Source organism: Scyliorhinus canicula, chromosome 12 (assembly GCF_902713615.1).
Source record: "Scyliorhinus canicula chromosome 12, sScyCan1.1, whole genome shotgun sequence".
NCBI classification, from domain to species: domain Eukaryota; kingdom Metazoa; phylum Chordata; class Chondrichthyes; order Carcharhiniformes; family Scyliorhinidae; genus Scyliorhinus; species Scyliorhinus canicula.
This window is the reverse complement of record NC_052157.1, coordinates 145,682,435-145,704,459: the sequence shown is the minus strand read 5'-3', so window position 1 is coordinate 145,704,459 and position 22,025 is coordinate 145,682,435. Positions and strand designations below refer to the sequence as shown.

Here is a 22,025-nt window from a genome sequence, read left to right as displayed (position 1 = left end):
TGCATGACGTTGCTGTTTTTAGAAATTGCCATAGAACGTCATACATCAAAACTAATGAATTTACGGTAGGCTACAATTCCTATTGCTACCTGATAAACAAAAATATTGTGTTTTGTGTTGTGGCAAATACTTGCACTGAAATCTCTTGTTTGGTAAGTGATCTTTTAAAAAAAGGATTTCTAATTTTTCTGTTTTGAATCTACTCATTGTTATTGCGATCATTTTTTTGGGGGAAGACGCTATTAAGGAAATATTATGGTGGGAGGGGGAGGATTCAAATTTCTACAAGCACTGAAGGCTAAGCGGACAAGGTAACAGGCTCCATTTTCGAAAGGGGAATGTGACCACCCTGCTCCTAAATGAGCAGCCTTCACAGCGACTTTCCACAGTGATAATAACAACTTGGCAGGCAATCAGCGAATGTTGCTGCACAGTTACAACCCATTCTGGCCTTCAAGCCGTTTCTTTCTAGCCATAGAATGCAATTCCATCCTCCTGCTAGCTCCCCATGTTCTTTAATATTCCTTTCTTTCAAACCTATCTAATTCCATTTTCAAAGTACAGTATTCATGGACCTCAATAATTGTTTGTGACAGAGAATTTCAACCTTTGTGTAAAGATTTTTTCCCGTCCAATTGGAATATAGGTTTCAAGGACGTCAGCAGTTTAAACTCGCAGTGAAAATCTGTTTTGCTAATTTATTTTCTTTTACTTTGGTTGCAGCTTCAGGTTCCCAGTATCAGGGGGATTAGTTCCTCCCCAAGGTATGTATGGCAATACTGCAATTCTACCATGCATATCTTGATTATTTTCCTTTCTGTGTTCTTGCACCATTTGTGATTCATTACATCGATGTATTAACATTAATCTTTAAACACTTATTGTTGTGGCCTAGTTTTGCATGTGTTTCCTTTTACTGCATTGTAGTAAACACCAAATGAGTTCTTGAAATGTTGGATTTAGCATATGAAAGATATTAAATATTTAAGAAAATGAAATGCATGTAAATGTTCTGAAGAGTACATTCTGAACATGTCAGAGATCCCTACTTCTCCATATCTGTATTATTGTTTATCCAGTAGACCAGTGCATGGATTCCGTTAGTGGTGCTTTACTTAATATATGGATGAAGTCATCCAAATTCATCCCCCCCCCCCCCCCCCCCCCCACCACCACCACCACCACCACCACCACCACCACCCTAAAATTAGCTAAACAGTCAGACCTTGTTTGTTGTTGTTCTCTTCTTTCCTCCCTTCCCCCCCCCCCCCCCCCCCCCCCCCCCCAATCATCCCCATTCCTTCCATCCTTCCCACCCCACCAACCTTGCAAGAAATCTGGCTGATTCGCATTGATACTGGGATGGTGCGGTAATACCTCGGAGGTGCACTGTGAACTGTGAGGTACACCAGCTGCCCAGGTGATTTAAACCTTCTGATGGGCAATGACCCTGCACTGGGAATCACCAATACTCCTATTTATTTAATAAAAGTAAATTTAAACTACCCAATTCATGTTTTTTCCCAATAAGGGGCAATTTAGCGTGGCCAATCTACCTACCCTGCACATCTTTGATCGTGGGGGTGAGACCCAGGCAAACACGGGGAGAATGTGCAAACTCCACATGGACAGTGACTGAAGGTCTACAGTGACCCGAGGCCAGGATCGGACCCGGGTCCTCAGCTCCACCCCTAATAAAACCACAAAGTAAATCGGACACTTTGAATGCTACCGACTCTCCGCGGAATAGTTATTCAGGAAAAATTGGAAAATTTAAAAACACTTCTGACCCTCCTACCCCCGACCCATCCTGCTCACTTACCTTTACATTTATCTCCTCCCTGGCTTCTCAAAGTGGCTGGGACCTTCAACTTACCTGTGTTACAGATGCTAGTCCTGTAAAAGGGTGAGGCTTCACTTCCCCTGATATTGCTGGCCTGAGCTGCACTACTTTTACCAGGCCCAAGCCAGAAGGTTGGGTGAGAAATGGGCAGCTCCTGACTAAGGTAAGTGGAAAGGAGCAGAATGGTAATCTGACTGGTTACCACTCCTCGGAAGTTCTGACCAAAGGTTCATTGAGGCAAGTCTAGCTGGTGCACCATTGGGCCTTTTCTCACGCTCACAGCTGGCCACAGTTTCCATATATGGATTGAATGACCTATGAACTGAAATCAGTAACATTTGTATTCCGTACTCATAGGTTAGCATAACCCAATCTAATAATTAACTCTGAATTGCAAAAAAATGATTTTTTGTTAAATACATGTTCACCTCAGTACTGGAGGGGGAGAATCCACAGCAGTAGATCACAACATATACATGAGCTAAAACTTTGTTTGAAATTATTCACCGATAAAATAATACCCCAAAGCAAAAAGATAACTCGGATGCAACATAGCGGAATAGTCAGCTCTGAACTTCACACCAACTGGGGTGGCTACATCCATAGTTCTTTTAACTCTTCTCAACAAGTTCTTAAAATCACAGTTACTTCAGCTTTGTATGTAGGGTTATTTACATATAACCATAATGGTTTGAAGAGAGAGAATCTCCCCAATAGTAAGGGCTTCTTTTTTTTTGCAGTCAAAACTGTCTTCTTGAAGGTGGTTTTGCACAATTGGGCTCAGAACTGATTTACCCTGTAGTACATTGAGCATTCGAACACTGATACAAAACAAGCAGGAAAGTTACCTTTGAGTCGGACATGTACACTGAATGAGTTGACATGGGTTGACTGCATGCAGTACGTCGCAAATATTGGCTGCCCACAGTCTAACCTCGACACAGAACAAAGGAAACTTTCAATCAGAGGTTGGTGAGGCAGAGCTGGCAAGTGCCACTTTTACTTTTTTTTAAAATAATTTTAGAGTACCCAATTCTTTTTTTTTCCCAATTAAGGAGCGATTTAGCATGGCCAGTCCACCTGCCCTGCACATCTTTTTGGGTTGTGGGGATGTGACCCACACACTGGGAGAACGTGCAAACTCTACATAGACCCGGGGCTGGGAATGGACACAGGTCTTCGGTGGTGTGAGGCAGAAGTGCTAACCACTGTGCCACAGTGCCGCCCAAGTACCAAATTTACTGTGGATTTGTTCTCTTTAAAAATCACAAAAGCCGGTTTTCATTACACTTGTTTTAATATTTTGGATATGGGCTGATTTAGCTCACTGGGCTAAATCGCTGGCTTTTAAAGCAGACCAAGCAGGCCAGCAGCACGGTTCGATTCCTGTATCAGCCTCCCTGGACAGGCGCCGGAATGTGGCGACTAGGGGCTTTTCACAGTAACTTCATTGAAGCCTACTCGTGACAATAAGCGATTTTCATTTTCATTTAATTAAACTGAAGTCCTTGTGGCCTTTCTTTGAAAGACATGAGATGCCGGCGTTGGACTGGGGTGAGCACAGTAAGAAGTCTTACAACACCAGGTTAAAGTCCAACAGGTTTGTTTCAAACACGAGCTTTCGGAGCGCAGCTCCTTCCTCAGGTGAATGGCGAGGTATGTTCCAGAAACATTTTTATATATATATATATATATTATATATATATATATATATAAATGTTTCTGGAACATACCTCGCCATTCACCTGAGGAAGGAGCTGTGCGCCGAAAGCTCGTGTTTGAAACAAACCTGTTGGACTTTAACTGGTGTTGTAAGACTTCTTACTTTCTTTGAAAGCACCACGATACAAGGTCTTCTAATTCATTACTTTTCAAATACATTAAAATTTGTGGAAATCATGTCTGTTGCAACTCCTGAACAAGATTTGCAATTCCAAGCAGCAATGAGACTGGAAGAAATGCCATTACACCCACTTCCCAATTCATTCTGCCCTATAAATATTTATATTTATTTTTTATTAATGCTCCATATAAAGGCGCACTGTCATAATGCCACAGAACTGTTGTGTGTGTCTGTAATTGAGACTGATCTCAGCTGTATTGCCCGAACAATAAAAGGGAATTTAAGAAGATGCTGAATCAACAAGGGAATAAATTTGGGTATTAAATTCATGTCTGAGACAACTACTTTGTTCTATTGGAAATAATAACGTTTTCTTGAATTCCTTTATTGTGGTGAGAACTAAAAGGGTACTTAAAAAAACAAAACTCATTCCAATAATAATTTACTAACCAGACCCTTTCTCCTGGTGGTCTGTATTGAGTTCAGGTGTATTATAATTCGGGGGGGGGGGGGGGGGGAAGCACAGTTGCTTCACAGCTGCTTCACAGCTCCAGGGTCCCAGGTTCGATTCCTGGCTTTGGTTACTGTCTGTGCGGAGTCTGCACGTTCTCCCCGTGTCTGCGTGTGTTTCCTCTGGGTGCTCTGATTTCCTCCCACAGCCCAAAGATGTGCGGGTTAGGTGGATTGGCCATGCTAAATTGCTCTTAGTGTCCAAACAAAAAAAGATTGGTTGGGGTTATGGGGATAGGATGGAGGCGTGTCCTTGGCTAGGGTGCTCTTTCCAGGGTCCGGTGCAGACTCGATGGGCCGAATGGCCTTCTGCACTATAAATTCTATGATCAGCAAATCTGTGGTAATTTTATATCTCTCTCTTTTCCTGGTTGCTGAATTCTTTTTCACCCTGCTATGTCTTTCTGCTAGTTTTCTCCTTTTCCCCTAAGGTACTGAATCTTTGAGCACAATTTCACAGGCTCTGCGATACCCCATCCACTTAGCTATTCTCCACACTCGTGCACAAATAGTGAGATGACAGGCGTTCGCTATTAATCGATTGTGTCAGCCCTGTCACTTCTAATCCCTTCCCCGGGGATGTTTATCCTGGCACTGCCTGAACAATGACTTGATTTAGGAACCTGGGATAATTTTCCTTGGGGATATTGGAATCAATTCTAATACCCTTTCCACAGTCCCAGCTGAGATCAGCTAACTCAGCAATATGCCTACCGTTTCATCAACCGTTTGGGATCAAACGTGGTTCATTCCAGCTTCTCTAGTTTGATGACTTGAGACACTAGGGCAGTTTGGTGGGAATTTGCAATTCTTTCAACTAATTAAATTGATTTGCCACATTTATGATCGAATCTAACTCTTGAGCTAAGATCACTCTTGACCTCCTCAGATGAGCTGATTTGTAGGATTTGTGCTTCATATTTATAACATTTTTCCTATTTGTGTGTTCATATTTTGAAAGTATTTTTGCAAAATATGAAATAACTTCTTATGTTTAAGGGGCTGTTTAGCACACAGCTAAATTGCTGGCTTTGAAAGCAGACCAAGGCAGGCCAGCAGCACGGTTCGATTCCTGTAACAGCCTCCCCGAACAGGCGCCGGTGTGTGGCGACTAGGGGCTTTTCACAGTAACTTCATTTGAAGCCTACTTGTGACAATAAGCGATTTTCATTTTTCATTTTATTCATGTGATAATGAATTCATTTTAAATAGGAGATGGGGGGAATGTATAATGTAACAAACTAATTATTGTCTACTAATCAGTAGTTTGTGATTTGTTAAACTTCCAATGGATTATTTATCTATTAGAGTGACTATCACTGCACTGCATAACAGATACATCTATCTTTCATTATGTCAATTATGGGGCACCGGTGGGTGGGTGGGGTGGGGGGGGGGGGGGGGGGGGGGGGTACTGAATAAGGTCATCCATTTTGTATTTTATATGCTACTAGAAACTGACATAAAGGGCAGTCCCAAAATACAGACACGTGGAAAAAAAGCAATAACTTATTAACAGTTCCAAATTTTTTGTAAAATAAATTTGAGTATCCAATTCATTTTTTCCAATTAAGGGGCAATTTAGTGTGGCCAATCCATCTACGCTGCACATCTTTGGGTTGTGGGGGGTGAAACCCACGCAAACACGTAGAGAATGTGCAAACTCCACATGGACAGTGACCCGGAGCCGGGATCGTACCTGGGACCTCAGCACCGTGAAGCAGCAGTATTAACCACTGCGCCACCGTGCTGCCCTCCAACAGTTCCAAATTGATCGATATAAGCTACACCTCGATATCCTGGTACTCTCAAATTCTAAGCAATGGACAGCCTTGAATGCATTAAATCTGTTTGCCAATTAAAACACAAGGCACTCGGGTCCGTGTGGGTCGACAGCAGGTGAAGGAAGCTGCTTTTGTGTATTGGATGAGCTTTTTACTCTGAATCCATAGTGGGATAGAAACTACTTTATCCCCAGGGTTGAATGCTTGCACACATCTATCCCAGGGAATCAAGTGAGGTCTCTGCTGTTACGGATGCTGGACAAAGAACTCCCCATTGGACAAAAGCCGGGAGCAATATCAAGTACTGATAAATTGCTATCTGCATCCTCCTCCCCCCTGACCAGCACTTACAATGTTAGCAGCTACAGCACAGCCAGGGAGAGGGTCCCTGGCAGGTGTCTGCAAGACATTAATTCCTCCCAGTGTCAATGGGAAGCCCTAACCATGTAGCAGATTCCTGGTGGGGAAAACAAACAACTTTGCAGGAGATAAAGCCAAATCAGGGATATTTGGCTTATCTGATTCACTGTACAGTCAATAACCATTTTGAAAAAAAAGGACACCTGCAAAAAGAGACACTTGATACAAGGTCCATTCATGACCCTAACTAACCCACTTCCGAGTAAGCACATGCTGTAGAGAAGATTTATTGATTGTTACAGATTGAGCCGATGTCACGTACTGAGTGTAAAGAACAGGAACGTGTCGGTGCTGAGCTAGTAATGGAAACAAATTGCCACTAGGGAACAACCTCTTGAAGAAGCACGGTGGCACAGTGGTTAGCACTGCTAACTCAGCGACATGGACTCAGGTTCGATTCTGGCCTTCAGTGACTGGCTGCATAGAGCTTTCACTTTCTCAGTCTAAATTGCCCCTTAGTGTCCAAAGATATGTAGGTTAGGTGGGGCCGAGGTAGGGTGCTTATTTTTTTTTTGCAGTGTCGTGCAGACTCGATTGGGCCAAATGGCCTCCTTCTGCACTTTACGGATTCTATGCAATATGGTGATGCTGGGTTCTCCCAGTCACCAAACAAGACTCAGCACAACAAATATCCCTTTCACAGTACCACTAATATAAGAAAGAATCATATAGTCCAATCAAATTAAAAATGTCCCAGTAAAAGAAAAGGAGATCTTGGCAGCTAAATCAGATTGTAGGTTGCAGTATCTCTAAGACACTAATTACACCCTGTGATTCTCACTTATTGCAGAAGACCTCAAGCATACTAACAGATAATGCATGCTCCCTTGTGAGGGAAACCAGGGCATGGTCCATTGTGCAGAAGGGGGTGGGGGCGAAGCCTCCAGGGCAGTGGTGGGCAACCTATGGCCTGGGGGCCATATGCGGCTCATCAGGGTTCTGAATGTAGCCCGCGAGACATTTTGTTGACTGTTGCCGATGTGTAGAGTTGCCAAATTCCATTGGTTTCCATCCACGTAGTTGTTTTCCTATCGGTGTGACTGAAGTGATATTGTAGGGGTCCTTCCTTTACTTTTTTCCCACTTCTTTTATTATTTTTGGTCTGTGAGCCCATAATCGGAATGTGCTTTTAAGCAAAAAAGTGCTTGCCTAGACAGTGTGTTCCTAGGTTTTATATTTTGGAGAGGAGAAACCAGACTCATTGATACCGAGTAAATCTTAGGAACCAATTTTGGAGGAAGTCTGTTCGATTGTCTAACTGGCAACCAGTGGATTGGCAGGAACGTTGATCTGCCTGACAACGATTGGTTGCTGCCAGATGGGTTTTTTTGAGACAACCTGCCAGATGCCTCTAGACTCTTGAATGAAGAGGAGCTGTGTTTCTCGCTCTCTGATGTCATAACAATATGCAAGTGAAGTGAGCTGCGTGCTGATTGCACACAAAATTGAGTGAGAGCCGTGCGGTTCTTCTGCATCCAATCAAGTGCAAATATTTCTCTATTTTTTACCACTGGAAGTTCATAGTTTTATTAAAATATAAATGATTAAGCAATTTCTATAACCTATTAAATATTTGGCATGTATTAAATCTTATTCAAGAGTCAAGAGGGCAGCAGGGTAGCATGGTGGTTAGCATAAATGCTTCACAGCTCCAGGGTCCCAGGTTCGATTCCCGGCTGGGTCACTGTCTGTGTGGAGTCTGCACGTCCTCCCCCTGTGTGCGTTGGTTTCCTCCGGGTGCTCCGGTTTCCTCCCACAGTCCAAAGATGTGCGGGTTAGGTGGATTGGCCATGCTAAATTGCCCGTAGTGTCCTAATAAAAGTAAGGTTAAGGGGGGGGGGGGGTTTGTTGGGTTATGGGTATAGGGTGGATACGTGGGTTTGAGTAGGGTGATCATGGCTCGGCACAACATTGAGGGCCGAAGGGCCTGTTCTGTGCTGTACTGTTCTATGTTCATAGGGAACAGGCCCACTCATGTGGCCCACTCACCAGCCTTAGCTACCCATTACTGCACTCTAGTGACCACCATCATGAGGGAGATAACATTTAGAAGTGATCATGTTCTTCACTGCTCTCCAGAGATTCTTCCAGGGGACTGTGGATGTTGATTGAGAATAGGATCGGCCTGAGTAAGCTATGATTAAAGTAATGTATTGGAAAGTGAAAGTGTACGCTAATACACTATCAATGGCCAACATCAGTGGAGCTAATCTCATGTCTGGTTCAGAAGGGGAAGGAGATAATTGAGGGGTAAAGAGCCAGAATATGTTGGTGAAAATTAACCAAATCCTCAGTAATTATGCTTTGTACTCATTCCTAAGTCTCTGGTATTTAAGGATTTTACTGGTGACAATAATCTCAATCAACCGTTAAATGAATTATACTGAAGATACTCACCAGTTAAATGTAATTTGATATTATATACTGAGTCATCAGGTGTTGCCTTCTTTTAGCATGACAATTTCAAAAAAAAAAATGCTTTTGATGTTGGAGATATTCTGACATCTACGGTCCTGCGATATCGTAAAACCATGGTAGGCAGTGAGATCTCAATTTGTATGTCATTAATGTCTACATAGACTGTGGTATAGCACTGTATATAACTGACTCGAAAGATAAAGATCATTTTTCTTGGTAATGCTTGGCTTAATATGGTGTAGTTGGATGACTATTTTGCGTAGTGAAGTGTTTCTGATGGCTTGAAAAGTTGATCTGGTGAGTTTAAACAAAGGTTTCCATTTCACCATTTGTGTGTCTGTGCAGGAATGATGTCAATGCAACAGCAGCAGCCGCAGCAGGGATTCCCCATGGTACCTGTGATGCAGCCCAACATGCAAGGCATGATGGACATGAATTTTGGTTCACAGATGCCTCCTGGAGCAATGCCTATGCAGGTAATTCAGTGACAAAAAATTAACCGCTCTTCATCAAATATGGTATTTTGAATGGAGTGTTTTTAGTTGTATTTATATTCAAATCGTGTATTCGAATTCTGGGAACATCAGGTGCAATTTTCCTGTACCAAAGGAGTTCCCAATCTCAGCAGTGCAAATATGGAGAGATGCTGAAATATGACACTCATTTTTGCCTCCAAAGACGGGAGCTTCAGAGCGAGAATCAACCTCGTGTAGCAATCACACAACCTAAAAGGTTGTATGGAAGTCATTACTTGACCTCCTAAGTGTGAATTGTATTGTATTGTATTGTAAAGGTTGTAGGGTAGCAGATGCTCTGCACTGTGCTTCCCACCTCCTCATCAGATTCAGGGCGAAGAACATTTGTATTAAGCACTTTTTTGACCATGCTTATCTCTCCCAACCCCCTACTCTCAAACCAGGGAAGTCACAGTGACATTTTGTAACTTTAGATTTGTTGATGCAACAGTTTCACCCCCTGCTGTGTGAGATTCTGTTCAAAGTTAGCCCTAGGATAGAGAACTTGTATTTATTTATTGTTGCATATAATTTAAATGCATTATCAAAATGAATACAGTACTTGTTAATAGACATTGCAATTGGAATGTTTATTTAAAGGGTACATTTAGATGTCAATTGATTTCCTATGTATTGTACGATGTGTGCTTAATTATTAACGACTCACTCAAGGGAGTATTGGGCTACCATGGTGATGTTTCAATCACAAGGCATATTATGCACTAATATTGAACAAGTAGTAGAGGGTACAAAAGAGATGAGCAAGTTATGTACATGGATCTAAACAGCAAGTAAAGCAGGAATTGAATGACTTATTTCATTCTTGTTATGCTCATTCAGAGGTATTATTTTAATCTTTTATTCCCTTTAGGGTGGAATGGCAATGGGACCAATGCCACCAGCTGGAATGTCTTTTATGCCGCAACATCATTTCATAAGGCTTCGTCCTTCTCCACCACGATACACAAAAGATATGCAAAGGAAGTTTTCTGAAGAGCAGCAGTAAGGCGGTTTTCTAATTCTAAATTGATTTGGAGTAATGACCTAATGTATTCCTTTTAAAAAGAAATATGCAAAATCTAAGATATACTTAGTCAACTTCAGTGATGGAGGTGATTCATCAAGGCTGAACAAAAAGTTAGCAGACCTCGAGCCTACAAATCCTTAATCTCAAGAGTTCCTGATTTTTTTCTAAACCCAGTAAACATAATCCTGACAGTAGAGCCGTAAAAGAAGATCATCAAGTCACCTGTTATATTGCAGGATGTAAATGGTTAATTTTTTCTTTCACTGCCAGAGTGGTTATTTGTCTCTCTCCTCGCTCCCCTGTGCATGCTCAAACACTATCAGTCGTGAGTAATGTGCATTGGGAGGATTTCATTTCTACTTGCACTTAAAGCTGTTTGTTCACTCCAGGCGTGTATACTATACTCAAAGGATGGTAAAGTGCTGAGAAATTCTTGATTTTTGTTTTTGGAAAAGTTTGCATTAAAATGAATGGCCATTTGGTAAGATATTCCACTGCAAGGCAGCGCAATTAGTCTAATTTAAGTAGCTTGTTTTGGATAGTTTTACTGTATAGGAAAGATTAAGAAATAGGTTAGTCCAGAGGTAGTTGTAATATTGCAGTAACCATACACCTTTGTTTCTCTAGGAAGCAAATGCAAAAGCAGCTAACTATGTTGGGAGAGCAACGGAAGCGGCGACAGTTTGAAGAGCAGAAGCAAAGGCTGCGTCTTTTGAGCAGCGTAAAGCCCAAGGTATTCCTCAGTGGTGTTCTGCATATGTCTTTCTCCAGATAGTTTATTTAATTTATTGGAAAAGAAAGCCCTCAAGAGTTTTCGTGAGAACTGAGGCCATTTCCGAATACATAAAAGCTGTGTATTTTAATCTGGTTCTCACGGTGAGGTTATATTTTGAATATTTCACATAGTTTGGAGCACCTTTCCTTCAAAAGGTGTTTTGTTGGATTGTTTTGAATTCAGTGCAGAGGGATACCAAAGAGGAGAGAATGAGAGACTTGATTTCCATGACCATCAAACTTAACAAAAATGCCCTGATTGCTTAACCAGTTTGATCAGTGAGTATAGGTCAGGAAGGTGGCAGGTTTTGTACCCAGTCTGTGCTGACTTAATTGATCTCTTGAACATTGAATGTAGGCAAATGGAAAATAGGACGTGTGTGTGGCTGCTATGCTACCTTTGGTTTTATGGCCTGCTTTCACCCCTTGTTGAAGTTTACACATAAATTAGTAATTTTGGTGAGCACACTCCGTAAACAGCCTGAAGGAGAAAAATGAGAAAAAACATGGAGGAAGTTGAAATTCATAGGTGAATGCCTGCCATTCATTGCACTTACCCTTGCCCACAGACTGCCTTTCGACTGGAACTTATGATTATTAGAAGGCTAAAACAGCATGGCAACCTCTACAAGGAACCTTTGTGAACAGGGAAGAATTAGAATTTAAAGTGTAGAAGGAGGCCATTTGGCCCATCAAGTCTGCACCAGCCTTTGGAAAGATAACCCCATACGCCTCCACCCTATCCCAGTAACCCCACCTAAGGGGCAATTTAGCATGGCCAATTAACCTAACCTGCACATTTTTTGGACTGCGGGAGGAAACCAGAGCATCCGGAGGAAATCCACGCAGACACTGGCAGGCCGGAATTGAACCCGGGACCCTGGAACTGTGAGGCAGCAGTGCTAACCACCGTGCCATCGTATAAGAAATTCTGTATCTTTCTAACCAATCAGACTGAAGAATCCCTACTGAGGTTGGTTAATTCAATGCCAAACTTTGTACGGAAAATGAAACTAAAACAGGACAAAAGAAGGGATTGAAAGAAAGGTGTAAAGGAGACAGAAAAAGTATTCTTTTTAAATTGCCAACTAATTAAAATCTGATGGAATAAGATTCTGTACTTGCAAATAATTTTCAGTGCCTTAAAGGCAGTTTGGCAGTTTTAAGACTTATTGCTATGTTAAAAGTTTACTTGTGCTTAAATGGACAAGCCCTGAATTGATCTGACATGTTAGGTAGGCCATCTATCAGCTCATACTCTTTCATGTTCGAGTCTCTCGGAGTAGTACCGTTACAGAAAAACTTCTGGAGGAGCAAGGAAACTGAGACAGCACCTTCTTGATTTCGGCAAATAACAGAGCACAAAGTATATTTATTCTGGTTTTACGTTTTAACAAACACTGCAACAAAACCACATGAATGGTACTGTACAGCAAACAAAAAAAAAAGATCGGGTATGCTGTGCTCCGTCAAACCTGATATACCCAGCCTTCAGATCAAGATTACTAAAGCATGGTAGTTAATTTTCAAACTCAATCAGGAATTCTCCTCCTACTTCTCGCCAGGGACTGGGTTCAGACATTCCTTGTCCGTCCGCCACCTCCCAAACCTGTCAGAATAGACGACATGCCATGTAGCAGGGTGTCAACAAATCGAAGACAGGTCCTTACCAGGGAGAGTGCCCTATTGAATACAAGGATTCTGTCCTGCAACTCCACCATTCTCCCAAGGATACCTCGCAGTTCCTCAGTGAGCTCCAAGAACCTGATCCTCATCTGGAACAACATTCTCAAAGTCGGCCATCATCCCAATGGACACAGCACTGCCCGGGCGAAGGTCCACTCACCAGCAACAGTGCAACTGCAAGCTGGGCCCCACCTGAGACAACTCTGACCACCGCGGTCAAACAAGGATAATCTGCTATTGAACTCCAATCAGCATCATCCAGGGACATAGTGTAAGACATATATAGCCCCCCCCCCCCCCAAAAGAATTCTGAAATGTGCAGTAGGAAAAAAATAAAGGTTTCAAAGACGAACAGAGTCAGAGCTTGTGATGAGAACTGAACCTTGTATTATTTTTAACCACAAATCTGGGCCAATGTTATACATAAGCAGGTTTTTAACTGAGATGTAATTTCAAAGTTAAAATACATGCATGCGGAGCTAAAAGGTTATTTTTTTGATATTTGAGGTTTGCACAAATTAATCATTTTGCCAGACACAGCAGGCACACATTGAAAGTCATTGATACTATCAACTTAAAAAAACAATGATTTGGTTACTATCTATGCAAGAACAGAGTTGATACGGATAGAGATGCTATCTAATTGGCACAAAACACAGTGGATTTTGTTTTGACAGAATATGCCATTTGACATGGATAAATATAGAATGCAACTGGCCAAATTTGAATTGTCTATGTTGCAAGACTAGATTAAGAGCCTGATTTTCCTTTTCCCCCTGATGAGATTGGTGAGCTGGGGCAGAGTTTTTGAGGTGCCTGTGATTCAATGTACCAGTCAGGGGATTGGATACATTAATGATCAAGAAATTGTTTTTATCATTTTTGAGTTCAGTGATTTTATTTTATTTTTGTTTTGTACATGTTTGAGGTTATTTAAATGCTTTTTGCCTTCCTTTGTCACGCTGTGCTCTCTACAATCCTGCATTAGCTATTACCTGGTGGACAACCTGTTTGGCAGGCCTGTCTCTGCAGTTTTAAAATCCTGCTGCTGCTGAGGGTTGAGGGAGAATAGCACTATGCAGTTAGTCTTCCTATCTCTGAGGGGGACCTCCACTCATCACTGTTCCACAGCTGTCTGAGTGAAAATAAACACTTTATTTAGCTTCATGTCACAGGGCAGTTCTCCTTCCCTTCCCATTTCCATTACGTGGAGATGCCGGCGTTGGACTGGGGTGAGCACAGTAAGAAGTCTTACAACACCAGGTTAAAATCCAACAGGTTTGATTCAAACACGAGCTTTCGGAGCGCAGCTCCTTCCTCAGGTGAAACCAGGTTTGAATCAAACCTGTTGGACTTTAACCTGGTGTTGTAAGACTTCTTGCCATTTCCATTACGTAAGAGATTGCTGTTGCCATGCTACCAGAACCCCTATGGTTTTCCTCACAGGTGCAGATATGGGTTTTCTCAATGTTGTGTTTTGTTCCATTGTCTCACCCTCTCTCTATGGGGATAGTGCATTGCATCTTCTTATGGAACATATATAAAAACTAGAAATGCAAGGGTGTGCAAAATAGCATATTTTATGTGAAGAGCTCGCTAAATTACTTTTCACTTCGTAATTTGGGGTTAAAGAAAAGTTGATTTTTCTTTATTCAAAAATGTTATTTCTAAAAAAAAAATAAAAAAATCACAGTTTCATATTATTTAAAGCTAATTCACTGGTTTCTGTCTTGTTCTGGTTTCAGATGGGGGAAAAGAACCGGGATGATGCCTTGGAAGCCATTAAAGGAAACCTCGCTGGGTTCACAAGGGATGCAAAGATGCACCCAGGTCCCACGTCGCATCCCAGTAAATTAGGTAACAATTCTGTTTTAAAGAAATACTCTAGTAGCAAATGGTTGGCACAGTCACAAGTTTCTAGAGAAGACCTGGGGTAATAATGTCACTGGACTAGTATTCCAGAGGCCCAGGGCTAATGCTCTGGGGGCATGGGTTCAAATCCCACGCAAGCAGCTGTCAGAATTTAAATTGAATTAAAATCTGGAACTGAAAGTTGGTCTCAGTAATAGTAACCATGAATCCGTTATTGATTGTCCTAAAAACCCACCTGGTTCCTTAATGTCCTTTTAGGGAAGGAAATCTGCCATCCTTACCTGGTCTGGCCTACATGTGACTCAACACCCAAAATAATATGGTTGACTCTTAATTGTCCATTCAGGGCAATTAGAGATCAGCAACAAATTCTGGCCTGCCAGTGATGGCCACGTACTATGACAGAAGACATTTAAAAAAAAATTGACAAAGGATGCTCTTTTCTTTGATTTATCATAGAGATAAGTCACGAAAAGAGCTAAGTTGACCTGAAACAATGCAAACCCTTCTATTCCTTCCCCATCACCCACCACCCTGGCATTTTCAACTGGCACTGAGTGTGAATCATTTTCTGTTGCACATCAGCCTGTGAAAATGGACAGGGTGTTGATTTCTCTTTTTGCAGACCACCCTCTTACTAAATCTGCTTGTTGCTGATTTGGATTGAGGGGAATCTGTGCTTCCAGTATTCCACCCGATGTAAAAAAATTGGGGTCCCAAACGGGGTAGGTGCAGGGCTCAAATTTTAACTTACGACGAGGAAATATTAATCAGCCGGTGGCTTGAAAGGGCAATAGAGGAAAGCACTGAAAATTCTCCCTAAATTGCGCTTCTCTAAGCTGTGAGAAAATATTGGTTATCACTTTGCAGCAGCCCTTTTAAGCCGAAAATTTAAATGTTAAGTAAACCATTGACGATGGAACTTCAATTTGATCTCATCGCTGACGGCTGAAAAATGTTAGAAATTGGTTTTGAGAATATGGGAGTGCAGTTTTTCTCAATAACCCCCCCCCCCCCCACCAACTTTTTAAAAATATATATATTTTTATTCTCCTTTTTCACATTTTCTCCCATATTTACACCCAACAATAATCAGTAATGAATGCAATGTCAATCCCCATATCAATAACAACGATCCCATCCTCCCACCAAACCCCCCCCCGCAAACATTAGCCCGCATGTTAACATAACAAATAACAAAAAGTAATCACCCATTAACACACACAGTCCCCTTTCTCCCAACCCCTCCCCCTAATGTTCGGTGTAATCCAATTCTCGAAAGTGCATAATGAATAACGCCCATGAATTGTAGAACCCCTCCATCCTTCCCCTCAGTTCAAGTTTGACCTTCTTGAGTCAAGAATTTCAGCAGGCCCCCCATCCACGCCAGGGCACAGGGTGGAGAGATTGATCTCCACCCTAACAGGATCCGCCTTCGGGCGATCAACGAGGCGAAGGCTTCAACATCTGCCTCTGCACCGTTTCCAACACCAGATATTCCGACACCCCGACTATGGCCTCCCGAGGGCCCGAGTCCAGTTTCACATGCACCACTTCAGAGATTACCCTAAAAACCTCCTTCCAGTAATCCTCCAGCTTTGGACAGGACCACACATACACCGCATCCCCCCGAAATTGATGATGAATTCAGATTCTGATGTACTGTTAAGCTAGACAGAACAGGAAGTCCAAAGCTTGATCCCTGCCAAATTAGCTGATTTCAATTGGGCAGCAGTGGGAATGCAAAAATTGGGCTGGGTCCTTGCAAGAGTGGGAAAGGAAACCAATCTGTGTTCTTCCTCCTGCATGTGGGTGGGGCATGAGTTGACCTCGAGCATCGAATGTGATGCACCCTACGCAGAATCAGTCTTTTTTGCCTTGAAGGATGGTCCATGAATCCTATGTCCCAGTATCTTCCATGTGGTGTATAATTTTGCAATGCTGAACACAGACTAGCCTAATATTGCAGATTTCAAAAACTGTAAAACGAGCCTCCTTTGCTCCTTTTCGATGCTCTTGGTTTAGGACAATAATGATATTTGTTTAACTCTTCCCTCGATGCCAGGATGTCTTGCACTTTTGAAGGGACTGTTACATCCTGTACTAAATATCTTGTATGAACACTGTATTCCTGAATTTAACTGAATGTGTTTTTTAAACATAAGGTCGCAGATGTATAGTTAACAATAAATGTGGAAATCTAACTTGCTATTTAATCATGTTGTGGTTGCATCTAATCTGTTCTATCAGCCAGACTGCATCTAACAGCATGGCTCAGAGTTTGTTAATAAGACACTAGGGAATATGATTTGTGCTTTCTCACCTGTTAAGAATACTAACAAGTTTACACAAACCCTTTGGCTTCCCTACAACCTTGGCTGCGTTTCAAAAGACTCTGGGGAGGGAGGAACTGTAATTGCAATTAGAACCTGCTGCCATCTTTGAGGATCATTTCTGACCTTGTACAGTTGTGGTTGGCTGCTCCAATATTTCAATAAAATGGGAAGCAGGCCGGCCTGAGATAAACAGTAATGAATTACTTGTGAGAAAAATCCCAGAATGTTCCCTTGTCTTTGAATCTGTTGTAATATTTCTCCCATACTATTGCTGCTTGGAGGTGGTTGTTCCTTTTTATTGCAGTAATCTGCATACAAGTCTTGTTTCGTTTGCAGGCCAATGCTATCATTTTACATGATACTGTGTTCATAATGTATGTACTGCCACAGATTTCAACTAGGAATTATTTGAACAGCTTGACAACCTGGTGGTTGTTTTGCTAATTTGCACCATTCTAATTTTGTTCTGCTGCACCACACTTTAATGTAGCAAATTGGCCCCATTTGGAGTACTGTGTCCAGTTTTGGGCCCCACATCTCAGGAAGGACATACTGGCACTGGAGCGTGTCCAGCGGAGATTCACACGGATGATCCCTGGAATGGCGGGTCTAGCATATGAGGAACGGCTGGCGTTCCTGGGATTGTATTCATTGGAGTTCAGAAGGTTAAGGGGAGATCTAATAGAAACTTACAAGATAATACATGGCTTAGAAAGGATGGACGCAAAGAAACTGTTTCCGTTAGGCGAGGAGTCGAGGACCCGTGGGCACAGCCTTAGAATTAGAGGGGGTAAATTCAAAACAGAAATGCGGAGACATTTCTTCAGCCAGAGAGTGGTGGGCCTGTGGAATTCATTGCCGCAGAGTGCAGTGGAGGCCGGGACGCTAAATGGCTTCAAGGCAGAGATAGATAAATTCTTGATGTCGCGAGGAATTAAGGGCTATGGGGAGAATGCTGGGAGGTGGAGTTGAAATGCCCATCAGCCATGATTGAATGGCGGAGTGGACTCGATGGGCCGAATGGCCTTACTTCCACTCCTATGTCTTATGGTCTTATGGTCTTAAATATGTATCCAATTTGTTTAAATGGTTCTCGTATATACTGGCTAGCTGACAAGGAATTAATGGTTTTACGTTCATGGTAAATATTTGAGAAATCAAATATTAAGTCAAACTGCAAACTATGTGGTAGTTCCAAAGGAAAATGACACCCAGGTAACAGTTTGACCTCTTTACAATGTTCAAAGCTCATCTCTGTCCCCACACCTATTTGTTGCTACTTATGGCACTATGGAATTAACTTGTTAATTGAAAACCAGGCTTCCTTTTTTTAGCACTTATCCAATTTCCAGGGTTTTCGTTGTTATTTAGTTATGGCTGGAGCCTTTCTTACCTCCTGTGGTATTGGAAAGGGACAAGAGGAGGTTCACATGAATGACCCCTGGAATGAAGAGCTTGTCGTATGAGGAGTGGTTGAGATCTCTGGATCTGTATTCGTTGGAGTTTAGAAGGATCAGGGGGGATCTTATTGAAACTTACAGGATACTGCAAGGCCTGGACAGAGTGGATGTGGAGAGGATGTTTCCACTTGTAGGAAAAACTAGAACCAGAGGACACGATCTCAGACTAAAGGGAGGATCCATTAAAACAGAGATGAGGAATTTCTTCAGCCAGAGGGTGGTGAATCTGTGGAACTCTTTGCCTCAGAAGGCTGTGGAAGCCAAATCAGTGTGTTTAAGATAGAGATAGATAGGTTCTTGATTAATATGGGGATCAGGGGTTATGGGGAGAAGGCAGGAGAATGGGGATGAGAAAAATATCAGCCATGATTGAATGGCAGAGCAGACTCGATGGACCAAGTGGCCTAATTTTGCTCCTATGTTCCTTATGGTCTTGTATTCAAGCTCTAGTTTGGTCAGCAAAAGCCCAGCAAATGAAAACTCAACCGACTTTAAATTAAAAAAAATAATTGAGATGGCTTTAGAATATCTTATAAGTAAGCAACTGAATTGTTTGAACATTAAATAGATCCACAGGATTACAGTTGCTGCTACTATCTATATTATTCTCTTCAGCGCCAAGTGTTGAATTTTCTGTACTTGTACTCAGCTAATGGTGAAGCTTTGTTTTCTGTCTCTGGAAATGTTACTTGTGCGGTTTGCATTTTTCATTGAATGACTGTCTGCATTGGCAATGTTTACGCTGGTCTTTCACGCTTTAACTTACTAACCTTACTGCTGGTTTCACATGGTTAGTAGAACAAAAGTTATGATTTATTTCTAGGACTTGGAGGCGAGGAGTTGCGTGTATTTTTAATCTTTATTTTGGGAATAGCTGCCATTCATTTTCTGGCTGTTGTGCTTTTAGAAGTAGACACACAGTTTCTTGTTTGGGGAATCTTTTTATTCTCATTTACCTGTATGTACCTGTATTTTTAAATTATTTTAGTTTATTTGATTTCCGTGTTGCCTTATTTTGATTTATCCATTTTTACAGATACTCCCCAGTCATCCTTATCAGCTGCCCCTCCTTCCCAATCCCCTGCCTTTCCTGATGATGAAGAATTCAGTGACTTTATTCAAGGGCCTGAATCTGCCGCACCTGCGGCTCCCACCAGTTTCCAGCCTTTCCAGCCCTTTCACCCCACATTAGAGCCTGGGCTGCAGTCTGAGCTGGCTGCAGCTCCGGCACAGCCTGTTGCTTCAGCCCACCCCTCAGCTGCATCTTCATTGTATGCTACAGCAGGGCATTCAGCAAAAAACAGCCAAGGTAACAAGTGCAAAACTTATTTAAAATTGTTTAAAACAACTGAAAAATCTGAAAGTGTTTTATGTGATTTTATAGCTTATACATTTTAAAACTAGTTTATTAATTTTCATCTGCTAAAACATATATTTGCAATGAACTATAGGGTTTTGATTCTTTGTGCAAAATGAAGGAATTTGATTTTTTTTAAAATTAGATCTATATTTGATACCATTTCTTTAAGAATTGGGGTACGTAATCTTGAGTTCTGAAACTTCAATGGGGCATAGTTATGTTTTTTGATTAACTAAGCTAGGAAACACTTGTTCCACCTCCTGTTTGTTTAGGCCCTTCATTGGAGGAGAAAATGTTTGCTTCCTGTGATCTCAGCATGCCTAAGCAGGCACATATTAAATTTAACCAATCTCGGCCCTTGGCTAACATTGGGCCTAAAGCCTCAGTCTCGACTCAGTTTCAGCCAAGTGCCAAGGCCTGTAATTGGGCCGTCCAAACTGCAAACCTCGGTGGTGTCTTCACAGCAGACATGCCAAAGGACCCAGAACCAGAGACACCTGCCAAAGAGAGTGGTGAGCAAACTTGTTTTTTAAAAAAAAAATGTCTTCAATAACCAGGAATTTGCAAAATCAAGAAAATATTAATTTTCATTTGATTTTTCTAATTTTGATAACCCATTGTAATTCATTCTTCAACTTTTCTTATCATGTAACTGTCTTTGTAATCTATTATGATTCACCTGGAGAATGACAAGCCTTGTATCTCGGAAGATTTCCAGCGTTTACTGAAATTTATTCAAGCAGCGCTGCTGTACTGATTTGTGCAAACACAGGTTTCCTTGTTATGATGTTATTGATCACCATATTAAGTACTCTGTGTAGATTATACACTGCACTTCAACTTTCGTCAGACAAAGAAAAATAAATATCCTCTTGCAGCAACCGTCTTTCTAGTCACTATGGTCATGAAGATAATATCAATTAAGTCTCCACATTGAGCGTCCATGTAAATGTTCCTGACTGGATTGTTGGGTATTAATATAGATTTCTTTACCGTGGGTGGATGTATTTCTTGATAGTTAAAATTCTTGAGATTCATATTTGTGATTGATTCAAAGATTTCAAATTAAATTATTTTCTACAGGTCTTTGTATGTCGGTTCTTTGGCTGCAAAGTTTCTTGATTGTTATTTATATGGTATCATTTTGCAGATGTTCTAAGATAGGAAGATGTGAGTCTTCTGGAAGCTTTAGATGGCAGAGCGTTTCAGGAGAAGATTCTATATGTGATTTGTACTTGATTGTAACTGCTCAATCCCCTCTCGTTTAAAAAAAAAAAGCACCCTTGTTCATTTTGTCTCGACTGATTAAAAGGAATAGTTAAATTATATAGATGAATTAAAGATGAGTATCACCATTATAATTAAATTTTTTGTCAGTTCATAAAAGTCAATACACCTCCACCAAGATTATTCTGTTCAGTATGCCACTATTCATGTTTAAAGTAATAAGATTATCAAATAGGCTCATTTTAAACTCTATATTCACATACTTTGCAATTACCATCAGGCATTACTCATTGCACTCTTTGTTAAAGCATGAAATTCCTATTCATTATTGAAGTCTTGTCAGATTTTATTGATTTGGGATTTCAAAGTCTTTCTGAAGGACCCCAGATTACCAATCAAAACGTTGTTGGTAGGTGGCACCCATAAAGGATCTGTTGGGCGTGGGGTTGGATTCTCCGGCATGGGGTGACCACAATGGGAATCCCCATTGTCCGGCTCCGGGAAGGGAGAATCCCACTGCCAGCGGGGGCGCTCCGCGCTGGAAAACACACTGGGGGACCAGAGAATCCTACCCCATATATTAGTGCACATTGTAATGTAGCAACATAGTTAGATATCTATACTCCAAATCAACATATTATGTGCACTGGTACGTGTGACTTCCTTTAGCAGGCATCTTAGTGATTTCAAAAGTGGAAGTAGTTTACAGTGTATTAACATTGCTTTACCACGATAGATTGCAGCAGCACAGTGCGAAGGAAGATGTTTTTGAGTTCATGACTCTTTTGTTCCTCACCGGCAGTGCTTTGGAAAGTACTGGACCAAAGTTAGGTGTTACCCAGAAGAAAAAGTAATTGTGCTGCTTCTTGTGCCTTGCTGGTTCAGAGTGAAGTTGGAGGAGGTTTTGGAATAGATTCTTGTTGAAACATGATCCGTGGGGAATAGGAGAG

The 22,025-nt window shown here is 41.6% G+C and overlaps 1 protein-coding gene across 12 annotated transcripts in view; it reads left to right on the top strand.

The window, feature by feature from the left end:
• The window catches only part of synrg (synergin, gamma), a 109,009-nt gene that overhangs the window by 7,066 nt on the left and 79,918 nt on the right, over positions 1 to 22,025 (top strand). For 7 of the 12 annotated variants that reach the window (XR_005462627.1, XR_005462628.1, XM_038814398.1 and 4 more), the window contains exons 2-8: positions 724 to 764; positions 9,164 to 9,294; positions 10,205 to 10,335; positions 10,988 to 11,093; positions 14,566 to 14,677; positions 19,525 to 19,797; positions 20,121 to 20,360. Coding sequence is in view for 10 of the 12 variants with exons in the window: in XM_038814398.1 (XP_038670326.1) it covers positions 724 to 764; positions 9,164 to 9,294; positions 10,205 to 10,335; positions 10,988 to 11,093; positions 14,566 to 14,677; positions 19,525 to 19,797; positions 20,121 to 20,360 (1,034 nt within the window). In the remaining 2 variants the exon portion in view is untranslated. Of the gene's footprint in view, positions 1 to 723; positions 765 to 1,898; positions 2,007 to 9,163; positions 9,295 to 10,204; positions 10,336 to 10,987; positions 11,094 to 14,565; positions 14,678 to 19,524; positions 19,798 to 20,120; positions 20,361 to 22,025 lie in introns of those variants that run through there. The other 5 variants (XM_038814406.1, XM_038814403.1, XM_038814400.1 and 2 more) reach the window with 4 other exon arrangements.